Source organism: Peromyscus leucopus, chromosome 11 (assembly GCF_004664715.2).
Source record: "Peromyscus leucopus breed LL Stock chromosome 11, UCI_PerLeu_2.1, whole genome shotgun sequence".
NCBI lineage: Eukaryota > Metazoa > Chordata > Mammalia > Rodentia > Cricetidae > Peromyscus > Peromyscus leucopus.
Window position 1 is genome coordinate 66,314,693 of NC_051072.1, and position 22,510 is coordinate 66,337,202.

A 22,510-nucleotide genomic window follows, 5' to 3' on the forward strand; every position below is an offset into this window, starting at 1 on the left:
GGTCTATTTATAACAATGCCAAGGGGTGGAGCAAAGACCTCCCCCTTGCTAGTTAGACCCTTACAAACACCTGGTACCCTGGCCCATGGTCCAGTCAACCTCTTATGTGGTCCTGTTGGGTACAGCCACTAGGAAAGCTAGTGGGCTCTGACAGGTCCCTCTTCTTTATATTTTAAAAGAAAAAACTCTTGATGCAACTGCATCAAACTTAACATAATAATTCTAGTATAAACAGAACAATACAAAATTATAATTCCTACTCTCAACCTTCCTATGAACCTACTCTCAAGCTACAAACCTACATTCAAGAACAATTTCTTAATAGAACTATACAAAACATAATATTATTTCACTCAAGTAACATGGAAATATTTTTTAAATTAAATATACTGAGGAATATTAACTCTCCCTTTTCTTTATATTTTAAAATAAATCTCAAGCCTAGTTAGAAAACCTAAATTTCTCTATAAGCAGTTCCATTTTTACATAAACAGTTCATAAGTCATCACTGTTGATAGAGTCTATATGCATAAGCAAATTAAAACTTGTCCCATTGTAATGAAATCATTACTGTCCATTTCATTTCTTAAGTTCAAAAAGAGTTCTAGTACCATTCCTAAAATTTCCTCTGAGCGTTCATCATCATGGCCTGGCTCGTCAGCTGCCCTGAAGTCTGTGTACAGCTGTCAGAGTCATAATGACTCTGAAGCAAACACTTCCAAATACACAAAGTCCCATCACCAGAACTTTTCAGCTCAATCAAGTCTCTTTGAAACGTTTGCTTTCAGCTACCGCTGCGCTTTGCAGTCTGTCATCCTCTGCAACCAGACGGCTCCAGGGCCAGGCTAGGGAGCTTCACCTCATAGCCACACACGGGCTCAAGGCTCCTGCAGCTGTCATGAGCTGAAACTGTGTTCTTCCTTCCCACGGCAACCCTGGCTTTGGGAGGAAAGCCCAATACCGGCATTGCTGACGGCCCAAGTGGTCAGCAAACCAGGTCCCGGAATCCTCCCTTCGCTGTCCTGGTGTATGATGAACGTAGCTCAGGGCAACTCCATGACTGCAGTCACATCCTGCTGCTCGGAGCTCGGGCTGCAGTCAGTCTCAGCAGATCCCGAAGAGCCTCAAGCTGGCTGTTCAGCCTGGAGGACGGTTCTCACCGCCACAGCTTCCTGCTTTCCAGCTCGTCTCAACTGTTTGTCCGGCACTGACACCATTCTGCTCTAGGCCTCCGGAAGGAAGCAGTCTGGTCTCTGCCGTCTCCGCTGTTCACCTCTGCTCTGCTCACTGTTCATCTTTCCCGAGGTGGGCTTTCTCTGCCGTTTGCCTTTCTTGCAGTGTAGCATCTCAAAGGTTGCAGAACCTAACTACCTGTTCACCTTTCCTGCCGCATCTCTGCAGGCCTTTCCCGGCTGCTGCTTGTCCTTAGCCCTCTCATGGCTTAGCTTCATGGCCGAAAGCCTGCCGACTCTGGCTGCTAGTCCTGCCTCTGTCTTCACGGGCTCTTGGCGTCTGCTGTGTGGGAAGCTGTGACCCTCCATGGGTCTCAGCCGTGGACATTACTGTCTGCTGCTACTTTTTGAAGTTAGCAGTTTCTGGAGCTGCTTCTTGCCATTATTGGCGGTTTCTGGAACTGCCAAGTCTGCTGTGGATATTATTTTCCCAGGTTGGGAAAACCTACTCTTCATATCCTTAGACCTAAAGCCTATATATTCTAAACCTACATTTTTCTGACTAAATTTTAAACCTAAATTCTGTAGGACTACTTTATAAACCTTACCCAAGTCTTATTCAAGCCTACACAATAAAGTTACATTCTATAGGACTACTCTAGTACTTTTTCAAATATCTAACTTAGTAAACACCTGAAGGAGATATATTACTTCTTACTCTTAACTAACTTACACTAGGAAGAATCTCTTAGCAAACTCTCTATAGGGCTCCCCTAAACCTATATTTATAAACCTTACCTCTAAGTCTCACTTAAGCCTAAACCTTACCTAAGTCTTAGTTACATTCTATAGCTCTACTTTATAAACCTTAACATCTAGAAGAGATCTCTTAATTATTATCACTTTACATATAACAGAACTAACTGAACACTAAAGCAAACATCTATAAGATATTTTTTAACATTTAGAAAAGATTTTTTTAACTAAACTATTAACAGGACCAGAAGTATGCAAATCATTTCCAAAGTTCAGAGTTTATAGTAGTCATTCTGAAAGTTCTTGAGAGTTTGAAACAAGATTTGTCAGTGGCTCTTTCAACCTTGGAGTTTTAGTGAGTATGTCGCTAAGGGGTTGTAACACTTGTTGCTAGAGACCTGTAACATTTTTGGAACAAATGCTACTCCCCAAAGTCACCTTTCCTGTTGTTGTCAAGCTCTCTCAGCTGTTCTGGACCAGCAGAAATGCTCAGCTGTGAACAGTTTCTAACTAGAGGCTTTCTCTTTACCCAAATTCATAACAGCTTCCCTGGGCCATAATTCAGACAAATGCTTCGTTACAGCAGAACTTTTAGTTTGTTCTACCAAAAGCTTCACTTCAGACTGAGGTGAAATTATTGTGTGGAACTGCCACAAAGCTCTTAGCAAAAATTCCTTGTGCAGCTATTAGACCATATAAAGCACTGTTCCAAACCTGCACTGATACTGCATTTCCTGGAAAGTCTTTCCGGTATGCCAGCAAGCTTGCCGGGTCCCTTCACAGGGTTTCACTTTTGCAACGGGAGATTTTTCTTTCTTGAGCTTGCTTTAGGATGCCGTGCCACCGTTGACAGGTATACCTCTCCAACTAGATCTTTCACCCAACCCAGTTCCCAAGCTTTCCCTCTGTTTGGTTTGTCTCCTTACTCAGGCTGTGGCTGGCTTATAGCCTGAGGCAAAGCCCTTAGGAATTCACTCCAGGTCAGTGAGGCAAACAGGAAACATTTGTTTCCGTAAGGTCCTTTCTCTGATAGAAAATAGAGCTTCTTTCCTGGATAGCTCCCCGTCCTGTCCATCCCAGCTCCTTCCCCAGATAGTGTCTCTGGTGCTCAGCACAGCTGCTCATGCAGCCACAGCTTGGCTTCTCGGCCTCATCAGGCCCTTGGCCCAGGATTTTCCCATCCAGGTGAAACTCAGTTTTAAACTGCGAAAGTTCTGAAAGCCTTTTTAGCCCCTCCCCCCCCCCAGAGAGAAAGACCAGCAAGTTTTTAAAGAGAGCTTTTAGTTTAAGAGAGAAAGATTAAGTTTTTCCTAAGAAGTCTGTTCTCTAAACTTTTTGGCTTTGTGGCCAGGAGGGAACTAATTCTGAGGGTATGATGTTCCACTGCTGACAGAGCAGAGGATTTTTGTTTCTGTCCGCACCCACTGCAGGGGAAATCTCTTTCCTCTGCTGGATTTTGTTTGTTTGTTTGTTTGTTTTTAACATATTAGCTGTTCCCAGGCCAAACTCTTCCATAGGTATCCCCTTTCTACCCGATAAGCTCAAAGAAGAGCTTTTCTCTGCCTGTTAAGTTCAAAGAAGATAGATTTTTCCCCAGGGTTTTGCATTCATAGCCCCATAGTTAGGCTTATTGTATCCTTCTTTAACCTAAGCCTTTCTTTTCTATATTCCTAATTAACTCTAAAGTTCTTCTTACACTGTATTACCCACTCTGCCTTCCTTACTTTTTATAGATAGAAGAGAGGGGGAGAGAGAGAGGTAGAGAGAGGGGGGAGGGGAGGGGGAGGGAGAGGGAGAGAGGTCTATGGAGAGAGAGAGAGAGAGAGAGAGAGAGAGAGAGAGAGAGAGAGAGAGAGAGAGATCTATGTAGAGAGAAATGTACAGCTGCAGCCTGTGGTATGTCCTTTACCACCTAACCTATACACCTGAGACCTGAGAATAAAATATTGTTGCCTTTATTTTTCAGTTCCTTATTGGAATACCTACACTACCTAAGCTCTGGGGTTATTTTTTTCTTTATCTTTTTCTTTGTCTCTCTTCAGGCGCCATCTGTGGAGGACCAGCCCCGACATTTATTTACCCCAGGAACTTTTGAGGAATGAGGGATAAGAGACTTAGAAATAGAGAGGGGAGAGAAAACACAGGACAGACTCGGGTGGGTCTGGATCCTTATCCACCGGCCCAGAAGTTTATTCCAAAGGTCGATTTATAACAAGGCCAAGGGGTGGAGCAAAAGACCTCCCCCTTGCTAGTTACAGTCACCTGGTACCCAGGCCCATGGTCCCATCAATCTCTTATGCAGTCCTGTTGGGTACAGCCACTAGGAAACCTAGTGGGCTCCAACACCTAGCATCCTGGATATGATAAAATATCAAAGTCACTGACCACTGCATGTATTTATTTATTTATTTATTTTCATTACATTATAAAATTATTTTAAACTTTTTTCATATAGTATATTTTGATCATATTCTTTCTCCTCCCCAAAGTCCTTTTAGATCTTCCCTACCTCCCTACCCGCCCAACTTCATGTTTTTTTTTTCTCTCTCAAAAAGACCCACCTCCTCAACCAAACCAAAACACAATCAGAAAAGACAAAAAACAAAATCACAGAAATCATGGCATCTATTTATTATTGGCCAGCTACTGCTAAGCATAAGGCCTGCCCTGGAGTGTAGTTGAGATCACTGACACTGAACACTTTAAATGCTATCATTTAAGCTTTGGAAGAAACTTGTTGTAAACATGACCTACAGCTAGAGGAAAAGGTTCCCTTTGACTCTTTCATTTCTCACATCTTTCATTTAGCATTATCAGATTCATTCCTCACATTACAGGTCTTAGCAAGGTATCATTTTGATACACTATCTAACTATATACTCTATATACACTATGGCTGGTAGAACCTTGAACATTGGACAGATACATTTCTCAGTATCCTAATAAGCTCTACACTGTTTAAAGCAGGTTCTGCATTTACTCTACCTTGGTATCTGCTCCCTGTGGCAAAGATGATGCCAGAAACCATGCACTGCAAGTTTTAGGGAAAATGGTTACGTAGTCATACTCCTTGAACCATAAATCCACTCCCCATGTAAGGATTTTGCTTTAGAGAGGCTGGAATGCCACCTGTACTTTAAACCAAGTCCATATGAGTTTAACTCACATTGAGGTTTGAAAGCAATTTAGCTTTCAAACCTCAATAATAAGAGTGTAGAATCTTATTATTCCTAAGAGGTATGAAAAAATAAAATTGTCAGAAGCGTCAAGACCATTATTATTCAGATCTGTTTTCTTGTAAGCTGGATGGTTATATTAGAAGGCTCTGATGAAGGCATGAGGGGCATCTGAGATGAAAATGCAGCTGCAGATGCATGTGCTCCATGGTTTTAAATTTAAAAAAGATCCCACTCTAATGGGAATACCCTTTCCTCAGCCTGTCCTATCACAGCCTGTGATTAACACAGAAAAGTACATTCTAAGCCACAGATTGTATTATGATAACTGTGTAACAGCTTCCAGATACTTCTCTGCTAGGTTACAAGAGAGACCAAGCAAAGGGGTGTGGAACGATGTAAGCATCACTAGGAAATGGAAGGCAGATGGTTATTTAGTGATGGGATTGTTCTACGCAAAGAAAACCCCTCCATTTAAATACTGAAGCAAATTCGATTGGATATGTTGATACAAACACCTGCCAACTCAACACAGGCGGCTTGTTTTCTTCCTGTAGAAGCAGAACCATCCTTGACAGCTGCCCATACTTGTCGATCCTGGCCCTTTCCTGGTACCCTCAGCAAATCAATGGACACACGTTCGAAGGAAAGGATGGTGATTACATTCAGATTCCGGAGAGGTTATTGGATGTTCCAGATGCAGAAGTGCTGGATGGGAAAAGAGCATGCACATCAGTCCAGTTTGTGGAGTACAGCAGCCAGCAGTGGTTCTTGGCAGGAAACAACCTTCCTGCCCTGAAGGACAAGGTAATCTCTCATTATTATTATTATGTGATAGTTTATCTTTTCCCTTTACCAGGCAAACTCAGAACACATTAACTTAGCTGTTCTTTCAGGTGCTATACAGGAGTAGTATGAAAATTCCTCTCTCTGTAAGCCATTTGTAGTTTTTTTGGCTTCAAATGTAGTTGGATATGTTTACCTTATGTTTTGTGGTGTATGTATGTGTGTATATGGACAAAGTGTAGAAGTAGCTTTCCCTACTGTAATATCTTGGCATGTACCTACCTTCTCCGGAGGCCAGCCAGTGATACTTACAGTGGGTGTTGTCAGCTAAAGACTGAAAGTGAGTGCGATGGAGTTAGGCTGTGACAGTGGAAAGCCAGTCAGAGTTGCATTCAGTAAGAGCCAGCTAATGGTGCTGAAGAAAACACTGTAGGTATTAGGTATTAGAAAAACGAAGTCCAGCTCTGACTGGGAGACTCAGTCATATCACTAATTGGAAAATTACCGTTAAATGTTGTGTAATGTGTAAATGTGTAAATGTTGTTCTTTTTGACATTATAGGTGTTGTCGCTGAGTGTGAAAGGTCAGAGTGCACAACCCCTGCCTAACAACAATGAGGTTCTCTACAGGATTTATGCAGCTGAGCCTAGAATTGTTCCTCATACATCTCTCTGTCTCTTCTGGAATCAGGCCGCGGCCAGGTACAAACTGATAAATCTTAAGAAAAGTGTTTGGTGCTTCCCAGCCAGAAACAATTGCACCTGATTGTTTTAAACATAGATGGTATTTATGATATAGGACTCAAAATACAAAAAAAGAAAAGCCGTGGAAGAAATCATAGGAAAGCATATGCATTAGTTACTGGTCTATTGCTGTGATGAAACACCATCATCAAGGCAACTTATAAAAAAAAACATTTAATTTGGGGCCTGCTTACAGTTTCAGAGGGTTAGAATCCCTGGTTATCATGCCCGGGAGCATGGCAGGAGGCAGGCAGGCATGGTGCTGGAGCAGTGGCTGGGAACTTACATCTTATTTGTAAGATATAGGCAGAGAGAGAGTGAGACTGGGCCTGGCATGGGCTTTTTAAACTTCCAAGCCCACTCAGGGTGACACACTTCTTCCAACTAGGCCACACCTCTTACAAGAGGGGCACACACCCTAATCTTTCTCAAAGAATTCCCCAACTCCAAGCATTCAAATATATGAGCCTTTGGGGGCCACTCTTGTTCAAACCACCATAGCATACAAGTAATTTGTCTGGTGTTGTGCAAACTACAAGACTTTTGAAAGCGAGAGGAGAGGTTAGCCCTACACATACGGTGGCGATTGTACTAGTGGTTTTATGTCAATTTGACACAAGCTACAGTCATCAGAGAGGAAGCAGCCTCTGTTGAAAAAAAAAATGCCTCAATGAGATCCAGCTGTAAGGCATTTTCTTAATTAGTGATGGGTGGGAGAGGGCCCAGCCTGTTGTGGGTGGTGCCATCCCGTCCTGGGTTCTATAAGAAAGCAGGATGAACAAGCTATGGGGAGTGAGCCAGTAAGCAACTCCTCTCCATGGTCTCTGCATCAGTTCCTGCCTCCAGGTTCCTACCTGCTTTGAGTTCCTGTCCTGGCTTCCTTTGGTAATGAACAGCAACATGGAAGTATAAGCTGAATAAATCCTTGCCTCCTTAATTTGCTTTTTAGTCATGGTGTTTCATTGTAGCAATAGAAGTCCTGACTAAGACAGCCATGCTGATGTGTGGGGATCCACACAAGCCGTGACTATGCTGGTCTGTGGGGATCCACACAAGCCGTGACTGTGATGGTCTGTGGGGATCCACACAAGCTGTGACTATGATGGTCTGTGGGGATCCACACAAAGCGTGACTATGCTGGTCTGTGGGGATCCACACATGTCATAGCTTTGTTGACCAGTGGAAATTTTCGAATGACAGAAAAGACCAAATTTGCTTTAGGCTAGCTAAGGCAGCTACACCATTGCTGAGAAGGCTAACTTCTTTGGTATAACAAATGCTCTGGCAGGTCTGGTTGGTATTTACACTGCTTCTTAAGGTGTCTTGATGGAAACTGTTGGGTCATGTCCTGGACGAGATATTCCTTCTAGTGTTTCTTCTGGAAAATGTAGTCTGCTTAAGTCTTGAGTAAAGAACACTTCATTTCAGCTAGTTATTTTTCCTTTAAAAACAATCTGAACACATAATTGAAAGAACAGTGACTATTGTGTTTTGTTCCAGCTGGTTGTCTGACAGCCAGTTTTGCAGAGTGGTTGAAGATGCTTCGGACTACGTGGAATGTGCCTGTTCACACTTGTCTGTGTATGCTGTCCACGCCCAGACTGACAACTCGTCATCGTACAATGAAGCTTTTTTCTCTTCTGGGTTTATATGCATTTCAGGTCAGTGGCAGGGTTTTCAAGTTATGAATTTTAAATATTTGTGAGAATGAAACTTTCCCATAGTTCTTTTGTGTGTGTAAGATATGAGCATGCTATGATTCATCATTTGCCCATCTTAATCATTAATACATACGGCAGGTATTTATGGAGGGTCAACTCTGAACTTCTTTGCAGAAGCAGCCATGTTTTCATGAAGAGCATGGGATACAGCGTGAGACAGAGGCTAGATAAGAGGAAAGGGAACCGTTTGTGGTGTATTACATTTTAGACCAATAGGCTCTACAGTTAGAATATTGGGATCATATAAATCAATACAGATAAAGATTTTGTGTTTTCATTAAAATAAATATTCTATCCCATCAGTTGATCAGTCGTCTACAACTTTGGCACTTTAAACATATCAAACCCTATGCTAAAATTATTTTCTACTCAACATATTTAGCCCCCTTTTTATTGCAGCAATAGGAACTTGGCTTTTATCAATGTCTGTCTGTTTACATACACCATAACTATAAACTTACTCTCCTGTGCTGTACCTTGTGGTGAAAAGTATGAGGAACCCTTACACCACTGCACGCCTTAACTCCACTGCTGCTTTACTGTATTTCACCCTGGGAAGCCCTCCATTGTTTAACTCCACTGCTCCTTTACCGTATTTCACCCTGGGAAGCCCTCCATTGTTTCTAGGAATGATGTGCTATGTAGATAACTCTGTATGAGATAATAACTATAAATATAACCTTGCAAACAGACTGTCTTAGTTCAAGTCCTGATTCTATCATCAGCTATTGGGAACTAGAGTAATATTCTGGTAGTATGTGTCAGGATACTTCACAGTTCCTACCCCCAATGTATGACTACAAATCATATCTGCATCTCAGGCCGGTTAGTCTGCTTTAGTGATGACTTGTCTGTTATTGGGAGGCATTGTCTCTCTAAATACGTTGTACCAACAATCTGCCTAGCACTCTTCATCCACTAGGAAATCTTTCAGGACATAGAATCCAGTAACTAATTATTATTCTTGGTTCTGAGAGTTAAATATTTCCAATATAATTCAATTTTGCATACTTATAATTTTTCCATAATGTATCTGAATTATGAGTCTTGGGTTTCATAGCAAAAGTTAAGAATCTCCTATTCTTAATAATATCTTTCATAAAAGATGGATGGCATTTCTTATCCAATGAATTCTTCTAGGTGAATATAATTTCAAAATCAGAAGGAGACTTGTTTTTTTTCTATGGTGGCATATTTCATGAGAAATGAAATTTCATAGAATAATGGAATAAAACATTACCATATTGAAATAAAATTTGGATATTATTTTACAAACAAACTCAAATGCTGCTGTGACCCAGAGGAATCCTCTGCTTTACAAAGACATTGAACATCAAACTAGAGAGTTTTAAAACTTATAGCATGGTGTCTCTGATTCCATGTAGAGGCAGTAGAATCATAAGGTACATCCTAGGAGAGTTATTGGTCATTCTATATTTTCTATAACTTGATGCAGAAAACGTTATGCTGACCTTCATGGGTGTTTGAGAACTTAAATGTCATCCTCCACATGTAGCTGCTACATCTACATTTGTGCCTTTGACTTGGGACCAGTGTCAAGACTTGAAATTATAATTTATTTCCTGTTTTATTCAAGATATTTTTAAGTAAGGACTCTAAACTCCTGTGTTTTTGCCTCAGTTTTTATTTCATGAGAGAACCAATGCCCATTCCTCTGATGGGCCTTTGGGAAACAGAAAAGATGACTTTTTGTTTCTTATATATATATAGTGTGTACTTTGGGTCAGACCAAATGGGATAGCTCTGACTTGCTAACAGTTAACTAGTCCTTTTCACGAGTGTAATGATGTACATAATCATAGGAGCTGGCCTCTTCGTTAGTTCTGCTTCCTGTTCTGGATGACAGTTCGAGAAGTGGACAAAAGAGGATAAAGGCTGGGAACCTCAGTTCAGAGAGGTGAAAGGAGAGAGGGTGACCTGGAAGATCCTATGCTTGCCGAATGCCAGAAAACGAAACTGAGGCCACTCCTTAAAGTGTAAAGGATAAAAAAGAGAAAGGTAGTAAAAGAGGGCCGTGTGCATTCCCAGCCCATGACAGGAATGACTCGGGAGAAGTGTAAATTAAGATGGCTTCATCACATGCCATAATCTAATCTAATTACTAATAAGATCAGCAAGGCTTGAGGCGTGTGCACACTATTTCCCGGAAGATGACTACACATCTTCGGGGCTTTTCTCTAGGATACCATCCCATCGAAGACGACTGTTGGGTTGGAGTTTCCCCAACTTTGACTCTTAACACAGTTTCATAGTCTTCTAACCGTAAAGATAACCTGTTACCTTCATCATGTAGTTCCTTTCCGTGTTACCTTAAGTGAATGAAATCAGTCATTTCGTTGCATCTGTAGTTCAGTTTCCTGTGGCGGAAGTGATTTGACAGTGTTAGAGGTGGGCCTGTTCTCACATTGGAGTCACTTCCTTCTTCTTATCATGAAGAAATCCTTTAACGTATTACCCAAACTAAAGTGTTCTTTACTAATTAGCTAGTTATCTTACCTACTTAAAAAGAGAATACTGTGTGTAAATGCCAATACAATGTCAATTTCATAATAAATAATAATTTGTAAGTGACTAATTACAGGCCTTACAGGTTAAAAAAATTAATAAAAATTATTTGAGGATGATCATTCTTTTGTTCAATGGCAAACATTTTAAGTTGTGCCTTTTTTTTTTTTTTTGACTCCCCTGCAAGCTGAAATGCTGATAGATTTTTCAAAGTAATAATAACTGGCCAAGCCTGAAAAGATTTCTAGTAGTAACAAAGTCATTATGAAGCACCTCCAAGCACACACAAGTCTGTGTAAAAGGACAGGAGTGGGGTGGCCAGAGAGACAGAGCCTCAATAATTAAGGAAGTAAATCTGAGCACAATTGCATTCAACTCAACATTATTTTTTAAAGTTATATTTTAAACTTTTGGTCAGCTTCCTTTAGAAACATCAAACTCGGGTTTTCAGAAACCATTGTCCTGGGGGACCTATTATGATTGTGGAAGAGTGTATTATCAAAATAATTTCATTCTATCAAATGATGTGTTATCCCTGAGGAAAAAACATTTTAAATGCTTAGAACTTTAAAAAGAAGAATTTGAAGGGATAAAAGTAGATAACAAGAAGTCACTTAGTCCTAAAATACATAACATAACATAAAGATGTTGAGTTTATCTAGCAATATCTGCAAAGGAATTTTGTTTGGCAAGAATTGGGCTGCACATAACAGAAGGGCACTGTGAGTATCTTCCACGGACTTAGTGCCTAGGATGAACAATTGGGCACAGTAACAATTCCCCTGCAGCCTGACCCCTTCTTTTTTCTGCTCTGCTTTTCTCATACCGTGGGTGCCCTTTTGTCTTGTCCTGGTGTGGTCTCGGCTGCCTGTAGAGCCTTGAGCATCAAACTGGCAGTGTCCAGGTAAGCCAAGGCAGATGCTACGCTAAAGCAATGGAAACTCTTGTAAAAGACACCCGGAATGCTGCCCCGTAACCTCTCTGACCCAAACCATGTTTGGTAAACTTTCCTAAGCCAGTCATTGTCTGGCATATGAGACAGGCAAAGCTGGACACAATCACTGTGAGTGCAGCCAGTGTCCATCATGTTGGGTGTTACTGGACACAGCACCACATCTACAGTACGTTAAATCCTGTTTCTTTTTTTAAATGATATTTTTTTACATCCCAACAACAGTTTCCCCTCTCTCCTCTCCTCCAAGTCCTTCCCCCCGACTTCCTCTCTGAGTCCCCCAGTCCACTCCTCCTTCATTTCGATTCAGAAGGGACAGGGCCTCCCATGGATGTCAACCAAAGATGGCACATCAAGTTGCAGTAAGACTAGGCACCTCCCCTTGTGTTAAGGCTGGATGAGGCAACCCACTATGAGGAATTGCTGTGGAATGTCATTCTGTACGCTGTGAATGTGTGTTGCTCTGATTGGTTGATAAATAAAACACTGATTGGCCAGTAACCAGGCAGGAAGTATAGGCAGGCAAGCAGATAAGGAGAATTCTGAGAAGAAGAAGGACAGAGTGAGGAGTTGCCAGCCAGACACAGAGAAAGCAAGATGACAAGGCAGAACTGAGAAAAGGTACCAAGTCACGTGGCTAACCATAATAAGAATTATGGGTTAATTTAAGTGTAAGAACTAGTCAGTAATAAGCCTGAGCTAATGGCTGAGCAGTTTTAATTAATATAAGCCTCTGTGTGCTTACTTGCTGGTCAAGAGTGGGAGAAATTTGTCCCAACTGCGGGCCAGGCAGGACACAGAAAAACTTCCAACTACAAGGAATAGGCTCCCAAAAGCCAGCAAAGGAGTCATAGCCAACCCCTCCTCCCACTGTTAGGAGTCCTACAAGAAGATCCTGCTACACAATCATAACATATATGCAGACGACTTAGGTCAGACCCGTGTGGGCTCCCTGATTGTCAGTTTAGTTTCTGCGTTTCTCTAGGAGCCCAGGTTAGTTGACTCTGTGTTTTTTTGTTGTGTTGTTGCCCCCTCTGGCTCCTACAATCCTTCCTCCCCTTCTTCCACAGGATTCTTCCAGCTCTGACTAATGTTTGGCTGTGGGTCTCTGCATCTGTTTCCATCAGTTGCTGGGTGAAGCCTCTCTGATGACAACTGGGCTAGGTACCAATCTATGAGTATAGCAGAGTATCATTAGGCATCATTACATGAACTCTTTTTTTTTGGTTGGGTTTGGTTCTATCCTAGGTCCCTGAGCTATCAAGCCTCTGGGTCCTGGTGCTCCAGGCAGTGTCAGGGGTGGGCTCTCTCTTATGGCATGGGTCTCAGGCTGGATCAGTCATTGGTTGGCCACTCCCACAATTTCTACACCACCTTTTCCCCAGCACATCTTGTAGGCAGGTCCTATTTCTTGTTAAAGAAATAAGTAACACACAGTGTATTTCAGACCAGATGTGGTTTTGTGCAATGTGCCAACTTTGGACTTTCAAACCATATTATCTTAGTCGCTTGGATACAAATTCTTCTGAAATACAGTATATTCTTTCATCACTCAGGAAGAATTAACAGTTCTCTGCAGTATGGCTTTCTGTGATGGTGACAATATTTTATACTGTCTAATATGTGAGTATTTCATTTATCTCAGTATCTGGCCATATCTGGCCATGCATCCTTGGAATTGACTGAAATATAAGTTCCATTTAGCTTGTGACAATTTACATTTACAACTTCCAATGGCTAGTAGCTGTTGTATTCAGGATCAACTCCTTAATTATCAAGGCTCTTGACTCTCTGGCAACATCACCCGTTCCCTGACACATGGAGTTCTGTGCTCTGAGGTGATTCATGCTGCCATTTGTTCCTACTGGAAATCTTTTCAGCGTTGGCTGCTTTTTCTTCCCACCCTCTACTGTGTTAGTAGCAGTAAGCTGAGCACATTGCACGAAGGGAAAACTTAAAGACGCATCAGTTCAGCTGTGGTCTGTAATCAAACAGCAGAAACCCTGCAACCACAGGTAACATGAGGTAGAAAGGCAAGAAGAAACAAAGAGCTCATACTCGACTTAGTCATGAAGTAACAGTGAGCTGATTTCATGTGAATTTATCTGGAGGAAGCAGGTATAAATAGAGTGATAGACGGATACCTTAAAACACAAAATTCATAAATAAAGAAAAATTTGTAGAAAATTTACTCTCATTTGTCTTGTGTGGGGCTAAGTTACAGTTACATGGGAGCATTTTCCACCTGTAAAATATGCTGCAGAACAACAATGTCTCCTGGCTCTGCCTATTCACATGCAAACATTGCCCATATTTGTATTCACATAAATACTCCAATATTGTATATATCCATACACTCTGTGGTCTGCTTCAGAGCTGTAGCCTCACTACCACATGTCACCAATGTTGTTATTCTGTGAAGAGCATCTTCCTTCTCTCTTTTGAATGTGTAAAGAGTCATTTTTGTCAGTGGGTTAAATGAAGATTCTTTCTTCTCCAGTTCAATCTGTAATCTGTATAGGGCTAGGAAAAAAAAAAAAAGGATATTATCCAGACAGCAGATTGTTTCTCTAGAGAATTGCCAAGAAATAAAACTTTAAAGACTGTAGAGTGCATATTTAGGTAATATATGGGGTTGTTATAGTTTGTTATACTTTATTTTAGAAATTCTATCATTATACATTCTATGTTTTGAGATTTGAGTATTTATAGTAAGGAATTTGAGCTACAGAACTGCAATTAAAAATATTTCCTTGTAAACGTTAAGTATATATACTGAACATAGGCACTCATTTTCTACACTAAGGAAAGGTTATTTTCCTAAATTTGGATATTAGTGTATAGTACTTTGGATACTTAAATTTGTATGTAGTGGTTTAGAAACTTCATAACTAAAATATTTATTTCTTTAAATCTTAAGTATTCTATATCCTGTCCAAAGCCAGATGGCTTTGCCTAGTTTAAAGCACAACTTGTTAAAATTCTCATTAGAATTCTCCTTTCAATGAATGAACCAGGGCTCTAGTTGGCTTCTGTCTGCTGTGGTAAAACATGGATCTAAAGCAATTTAGGGAGGAAAGTACTGATTTCACTAGCAGCTCAAGAGTCCGTCATGAAGGAAGTCAGGGCAGGAGCTCAAGGCAGAACCTGGAGGCAGGATCTGAAGCAGAGGTCATGGAAGAATGCCGTTCACTGGCTTGCCTTTCCATATGACCTGAGATTAGCATCCCTGGTGGTCTAGTGGTTAGGATTCGGCGCTCCCATATGACCTGAGATCACCTGCTCAGGTGTGGTACTCCTCATCAATCTTAGTCAAGAAAATGCCCCTACAAACTTGCTTCCAGTCCAAGCTGATGCAGACATTTTCTCACTTGAGGTTCCCTCTATCCAGATGACGCTGACTTATGCCAAGGTGACATAAAACTATCCAGGGTGGCCTGATAACGATGACGCATTATGCTGAAACACTAGGACAATCCTGACCACTTCCTGCCTCTGCATTTGATCCCAGGACATCAACCAGGGGCCATGGTAGCATTTTAATGAAGCTTTTCATACACAATCACATGTTTCTAAGCTGGTCTCATGTAATCGTGCTGAGTTCCTGTGGTGGAACAGGAATATGATGTTGAATGGATTACCAAATTAGGGGGGAAATCACTGGATAAATTCTTTTGAACTACAGTGAGTAGGAAATGTGTGTGTTCCTCCTTTGGCCAGTCCTCAGCCTTTGCCTTGCACTGTTACCAGCCATCCCAGGAAACTTTCAGGAAATCCATATTTGTGATCATCTAGTTTATACTGAGAAGGAAATTGTGGTTAGGGCTTGCTTTTAGGTCAGTGTATTATACGCACACATAAGCACACACCTCTAAGCATGAGTTTAAGCAACTTACGAATGTCCTAGAGACTCAAAGGACAAATTAATGGGTTGTAAGCACCAGTGCAGTAGAGGAGAAAGTAAAGGTGCAGAACCAGGCGTGACAGCCACATCTGTAGGAAACACCATCACCCGTGTAGGTGAGTTTGGAGGCAGCACACACACCGGTACACCTGACGTGCGAGTGCATGGTCCTTGTGCTAAGAGTGGATTGCTCCAGACTTCCCTACGGGGGTGGGGGTAGGTTCGAAACAAAAAGCCCATCCCCCATTACAGGGAGCTCCTTCTACTCTATTGAAATATAAAACATAATTGAACTATTTTCCTAAAAAGAATTCTGAGAGGCATTTCTGAACAGAAAACCAGTGAGGAGACCCCATGTAGGCATTTTGTAGCTGGTTAATCCTCTTATGCCGACATGCAGTTTACTCTGAAAGCTTACTGCACAGCTTCAGAGAGTACAATGGAGAACGAAATGTTAAATCAAGTGCAATGTCTCATGTTTGTCAAGAGGGCATTGGCATTAGATGAGGTAATATATGGAAAACACATGGCTAAGTGGTCTGTGCATGCCAACATTTATAATGCTTCAGTGGTTCTTACACAAAACAATCCAGTCCACAAAGACATGTGTGGTAAAGAGCTCAAGTGAACAAATAAATGGTCACTGTTTATTAGATTTCTACCTGAAAAATTTAAGGCATAAAATATTCTTAAAGTATCCTGCCTTCAAGTTCTGGTATAGTGGTTCATGGCATAATTCCAGCACTCAGGACCCCGAGGCAGAGGAATTGCAATTTCAAGGCCAGCCTGGGTTATACAATGACAATTTATCTCAAAATAGACACGCAGGTTTAAAGATAATAATGCCACTTAGAATGGAAAGTTTCATACGTAATTTCTTTGTGGAAGAACGAAAAAAATTTTCTGGTTTTGACAACGCAGCAGCAGAGGGTTGGCTAAAAGTTCATCATTACCACTGCCGTTAGCTGAAAATGGGTAATTTGAGCATCAGTTTTGGAGGATCATTCACAGTTTTATGTCCCAAAAGTTCTAGTCACATTTATAAATATTGTTGCTTACTCAAGCCATTCATTCTAAAATAAATAAATAAACCAGATTTAAAACTAGGAAGGAAAAGCATTTTAAACAGTAAAGTTGACTAATAGCAACTTAGAAAATAAGTCTTATTAAAACTATTAATGTTATTTGTTTATGCCTTCCTTGTTACATAGCAGATAACTTGAAAATGATTGGAAAATTAAAGTTATCCTTTGGGTAACTTTAACTTTGTGAAGATGGTATAGATCATACAAAAAGGGATATGTATGTTGAAATTTCAGCATAATCTTCCCCAGAGGTATTATGTTATGCTGTATATAGGCTGGGCTTTTGTGCTTAACTGTCCCAGAGATTTTTCGTTCTGTACACATAATCTCTTCGCGGGTTACGAAACCTGATGTGGGATCTCTTGTTTCCACAGGTCTCTGCTTGGCTGTGGTTTCCCACATGTTCTGTGACAGGCACTCGATGTTTGCAGCTAAACTTCTGACTCACATGATGGCGGCCACCTTAGGAACACAGGTAGGAGACAGACGGCAGTTCTGACTCATCACGAGATGTCCGTGTCTCTTTTTCTATGATCCTTGAGCTGAGCGTCCACGAATAGGTCCTCTCAACTTAACTGTTTGCTTTCCTATCGGAGCAGTATGGAAAAGAAGGGAAGCAGACAAAAACGATAATATCAGGCCCAGTGTATTTAGAAAATTGTTTTATTATTTTGAAATTGTAATATAGTTATATCATTTCCCCATTCCCTTTCCTCTATCCAAACTCCCCCCACATACTCCTTTTTGCTCTCTGTCAAGTCCATGGCCTCTTCTTTTCATTTTATGTTTTCCAGTCCTGACCATGTGGTATTGGATAGCCAATCAGCACTATCTTCTCGGGTAAAGGCTATTTCTTGTGTTCCCAGCATTCCTTAGTTGCCTGTAGTTTTTTGTGTAATGTTGAGGCTTCATGAACCTTCCTCCACCCACATGGTTTATACACAGTAAAATGTTGCCATAATCCTTATTTTTTTTTTTCATTTAACACAGTCAAATGCAGTTTGGAAGAACATTGTCATACAAAAAATAGTTCATTTTTCTATAGTAGGTGAAATAAGAAAAAATAAAAAAAATAAGAAATAAGAAAATAGTCATTGGCATTCAACTTAAAACATATACATTTGAAAGCGTCAATTAAAATACAGAAGGTGAAATTAAATACCTTTCCTGTCCGTAAGGTGTTAACTGTCTAGAAGAGTAGTTTGCCATTGTGGAGGCTGCCAGATTCTACATAAATGTCTGTAATTCAGTGTTACATAAGAACATGGATTATTTGTAAGCAACTCTGTGAATGCCACAGATAAGAGCATGATTTATTGTTTTGCAAAGGTCATAGACATCTTCGTAGAGAGCATGAGTCCATTCACATGGCCTATGGATAAAGGAAGCAAAGGGCACAGAAGTGAATGAGACAGAAGGAACAAATGTACAATCATGTCTACCCTAAGGCTGGAATAATTTAACCCTGACTCTTAATAACTTTCTTATGAATGAAATTTTAGAATATTTTTCTGTAAAACACAAATTGTTTCTGAGATTCTTATAGATCACTGGGAATGACTGCTTTCTTGGGGAAAAAACTTGAAGTTTTATTTATTTATATATTATTTATGTAGGTAGTGTGTGTGTGTGTGTGTGCATGTATATGCACAGGTGTGTTGTTGTTTTTGTTCTTTTTTGGGGGGGCACACCACTCAGCTCCCAAATAAATCACACACAGAGGCTTATTCTAAATTATGAATACCTGGCCTTAGCTTGGCTTAGTTTCTAGCCAGCTTTCCTTAACTTAAATTAGCCCATCTACCTTTTGCCTCTGGGCTTCTCCCATTCTCTTACTTCTATAAATCTTACTCTTACTCCATGGCTTGCTGTGTGGCTGTGTGGCTGTGTGGCTGTGTGGCTGTGTGGCTGGGTGGCTATGTAGCTGGGTGGCTGAATAGCTGTGTGGCTGTGTAGCTGGGTATTTGTGTAGGTGGGTGGCTGGGTGGCTGTGTAGCTGGGTGGCTGTGTGGCTGGGTGGCTGGTCCCTGGGTCCTCCTCCTTCTCTGGCTACTTCCTTTCACTTCTCCATCTCTTTTCTTTTCCCTCCTCCCAGATTTCTCCTTCTCTTTTATCCTCTCTGCCTGCCAGCCCCACCTATCCTTTCTCCTGCCTCACTATTGGCCAATCAGTTCTTTATTAGACCATCAGGTGTTTTAGACAGGCACAGTAGCACAGCTTCACAGAGTTAAACAAATGCAACATGAACAAGAGTCACACACCTCAAATAATATTCTACCACAGGGTGCACCCGTGCCATGCATGACTGTGGAGGTCAGAGGGCAGTTTCCCCATGCTGGCTCACTCTTCCACCTTGTGCGATCCGGGAATCTAACTCAGGTCATCAGGCATAAAAACACGGTCACCCTCTGAGCCACCTTGTGGACTCAGTGACTGACTTCTTTCTCTCACTCTCTTTTTAAACTGAAAATAATATTTTCATACAACATATTCTTAACACAGTATATCCCCTTCCTCAACTTCTTCCAGATCCTCCCCACCTCCCCACCCCATGCAACTCAATGCCTTCTTTCTCTCTCTTTAGAAAACAAATAGGCAATAAATAAATAAATATAAAAGAAAAAGCACAAGAAACACATACACACAAATAAAATGCAAAATTGGAAACCATAATATACAAGCTACAGAACAGTACAATAAAAATACCCAAACAAATCAATATAAGACAAGAAGTCTACAAAAATACCATTAAATTTGTTTTCTATTAACCTTCTACTTCTGGCCGTGGGATCTGCCCTTACGTGTGCTTTACATACCCAGTGAGACTCCATTGCAGAAAACTAATCTTTCCTTTGCAAATGGTTGTGGGTTGGAGGTGGTCTCTGGGTTAGGGTGGGGCTTGTTTCCACTGCCCCCTCTCAGTGCTGGGAACTCATCGGCTTTGCCCGCGCTACCACAGTCTCTGGGAGTTCAGATGTGCATCAGTCCCATCGTGGCTGGAAGGCACACTTTCCTTGGTATCACCCGCCTGCCCCGCACTTAAAATATTTCCATTTCGTCCTCTGCATAGCTCCCTCAGCTGGGGTGTAGGAAGTGGGGTGGGAGGTGGGGGAAGTGACAGCCCATGAGAGACTGAGTGTTCCAGCGTTTCTCACTCTCTGCACATTGTCCAGATGTGCAGCTCTGTTCTCACCTTCTGCTGCAGGAAGCTTCTGTGATGATGGCTGAGTGAGACACTGGCCTATTGCATAGCAGAATGTCATTAGGAGTCATTTTATTGCTACTTTATTCCTTTAGGACAGTGGTTCTCAACCTTCCTAAATCTGCGACCCTTAATATAGTTCCTCATGTTGTGATGACTCCCAACCATAGAGAATTATTTTCATTACTACTTTTCAACTATAATTTTCTACTATCATGAATTGTAGCATAAATATATGATATGCAGGATATCTAATATGTGACCCCTGTGAAAGGGTCATTCAACCCCAAAGGGTCATGACCCATTAGTTGAGAACCACTGCTTTAGAAGAACAATTGTATCTGATTTTCCCTTAAGTCCATGGCCTATCTAGTCCCAGGTTCGTGGCCACCTAGGCAATGCGTCATGTAGAATGACTGGTTTCCTGATGGGAGGGTGGTTATATGCATGGACTCAACCTGTATCAATTTTTCATTGTGCACTGTTACTTAGCGAGCTAGAATGTGCTTTATTGAAGTACTAGAGAGGCTGAAATGGAAAACTCTGGAACGTGGGCACTCTGTTGCATTTTTTTTTTCAGGGATGACAATGTCCTTTAAATTTCATTATTTTTCAGGGGAAAATCAAGGGTTGTATTCCAGATTATGTTTTTAAAGTCCCTGTAAACTATAGAATGTGGCAGCTGTTTCCAAAGGGGGTGCCCTGAATTGACAAGGCTGTCTCCCTCACCGGGAGCCCAGTCATAACTGTCTGATCTCGCCTTGGCTTCTTGTATCTGACACAGCAAAGAACCTGCCTACTGTAATTAGAGTTTGCCTGGCTGTATTCACCACCCATTTCGGTGTTTTTTGGCAGCAGCATTTACATAAGATTTAATTATAGCACCATATTATTATAGGCAATTCTTCAGCATGCTGGCAGACAAATTTGCTCATGTCTGGCAATGAGAAAGAATGAGCAGAATCTATATGTTAGAACATTGCCTGCTGATTCACATTGTGCTTCACACTGATTTTGAAGAAAAGAATTAGTCAAGTGCACACATTTCCAGAATATTTTTAGAATAGACAAAAAATATGGGATAAAAATCATGTAAAGAATGACTTGTGGCACAAAATTACCCCCAAAATAATATATATGGCTTAATGGCTTATTTTCACCCAAGACAATGTTTTAGTTATTTCATGTCAGAAGTCACACAGTATAAAATTGGTATAGTTTTTACAGAAATACTATTTTCTCAACATATTAATCAGCTACTTGGATTTTTAAATATGCCATCTAACTTGAAGTGAATGTTTTTCTCACTTAGCTAGGCAAGAACCTTTTAAAGATTTATTTTATTTTTATCTCCTAAAGACTGAAGCGGCAGGCGTGGGGCGTGCATGGGTCTGCCCCAAGCCCTCTGCCTGTGTGTGACGGTTGTTAGCCTAGTGTTTTGTGGGACTCCTAATAGTGGGAGCAGGTCGTCTCTGACTCTTTTGCCTGCTCTTGGGACTCTTTTCCTCCTGTTGGGTCGCCTTGTCCAGCCTCAGTATGAGGGTTTTCATCTTGTCTTATTGTACCTTATTTGGTCTTATTGGTTGTCTCTTGGAGGCCTGCTCCTTTCTGAAGGGAAAGGGAGAGGAAGGGGGAGTGGATCTGAGGGAGATGAGAGGTGCGGGGGAGAGAGCTGGGAGGGGTAGAGGGAGGGGAAATGTGGTCTGGATGTACTGTATGAGAGAAGACTCTCTTTTCAAATTTAAAACTATTCTGTTCTTAGTAATATGCATGTATGTGGGGGTTGATGTGCACATGCACAGCAGAGAGAAGGTATTGCATTCTGGGGAACTAATTTATAGGCTGTGCTGAGTCACCCAGCATGAGCATTAGGAACAGAACTTGGATCCTCGGCAAGGGCAAGAAATGCTCTTAACTGCTGACCTATCTTTCCAGCTCCAAATCTAGGACTTTTCAAAATTTTCAGATTCTCCAAAATGAGAAATGGAGATGTCTACAGAAACACTGGCTTCTACACATTGCAAATTTTGAAGGGTTTGTAGTTCAAGTTGTAGAATTGTATTATTGGGATCATTACAGTCCAGTCATGGTCTTCTCATTTTGGACCCTCCATCCTTGCCGAATAGACATCATTGGAGCTTAAATTAACTGGAGCAGGGGAAAAAAGCAATGGTCTTTGATTATGGTTCTTGGTAAAGGAGTGAAATGTCTCCAGCTACCCATAAGAGTTTTATTTGTGAATACTTGGTATACAGGCTTACCAAGATGTTTTCTCTTTAAGACTTAGTTGATTGCGTGTGTGTGTGTGTGTGTGTGTGTGTGTGTGTGTGTGTGTGTGTAAGTGTAAGAGACAGCAGAATCGCCTGTAGCACAGGCTGCCTTGAACTTCCTATGTAGCTGGGGATGACCTTGAACTTCTACTGTTTCTGTCTCCACCTGTAGCATGCTAAGATTAAGGACTTGCATTTCCATGCTGGTTTATGTGTT

At 41.2% G+C, this 22,510-nt stretch overlaps 1 protein-coding gene across 1 annotated transcript in view; it reads left to right on the forward strand.

The window, feature by feature from the left end:
• Adgrv1 (adhesion G protein-coupled receptor V1) overlaps positions 1–22,510 on the forward strand; it is a 508,750-nt gene that overhangs the window by 216,132 nt on the left and 270,108 nt on the right. Inside the window, 4 exon segments of the mRNA XM_037209551.1 lie at positions 5,662–5,911; positions 6,452–6,591; positions 8,134–8,294; positions 17,196–17,296. Of these exon segments, the coding sequence (XP_037065446.1) occupies positions 5,662–5,911; positions 6,452–6,591; positions 8,134–8,294; positions 17,196–17,296 (652 nt within the window).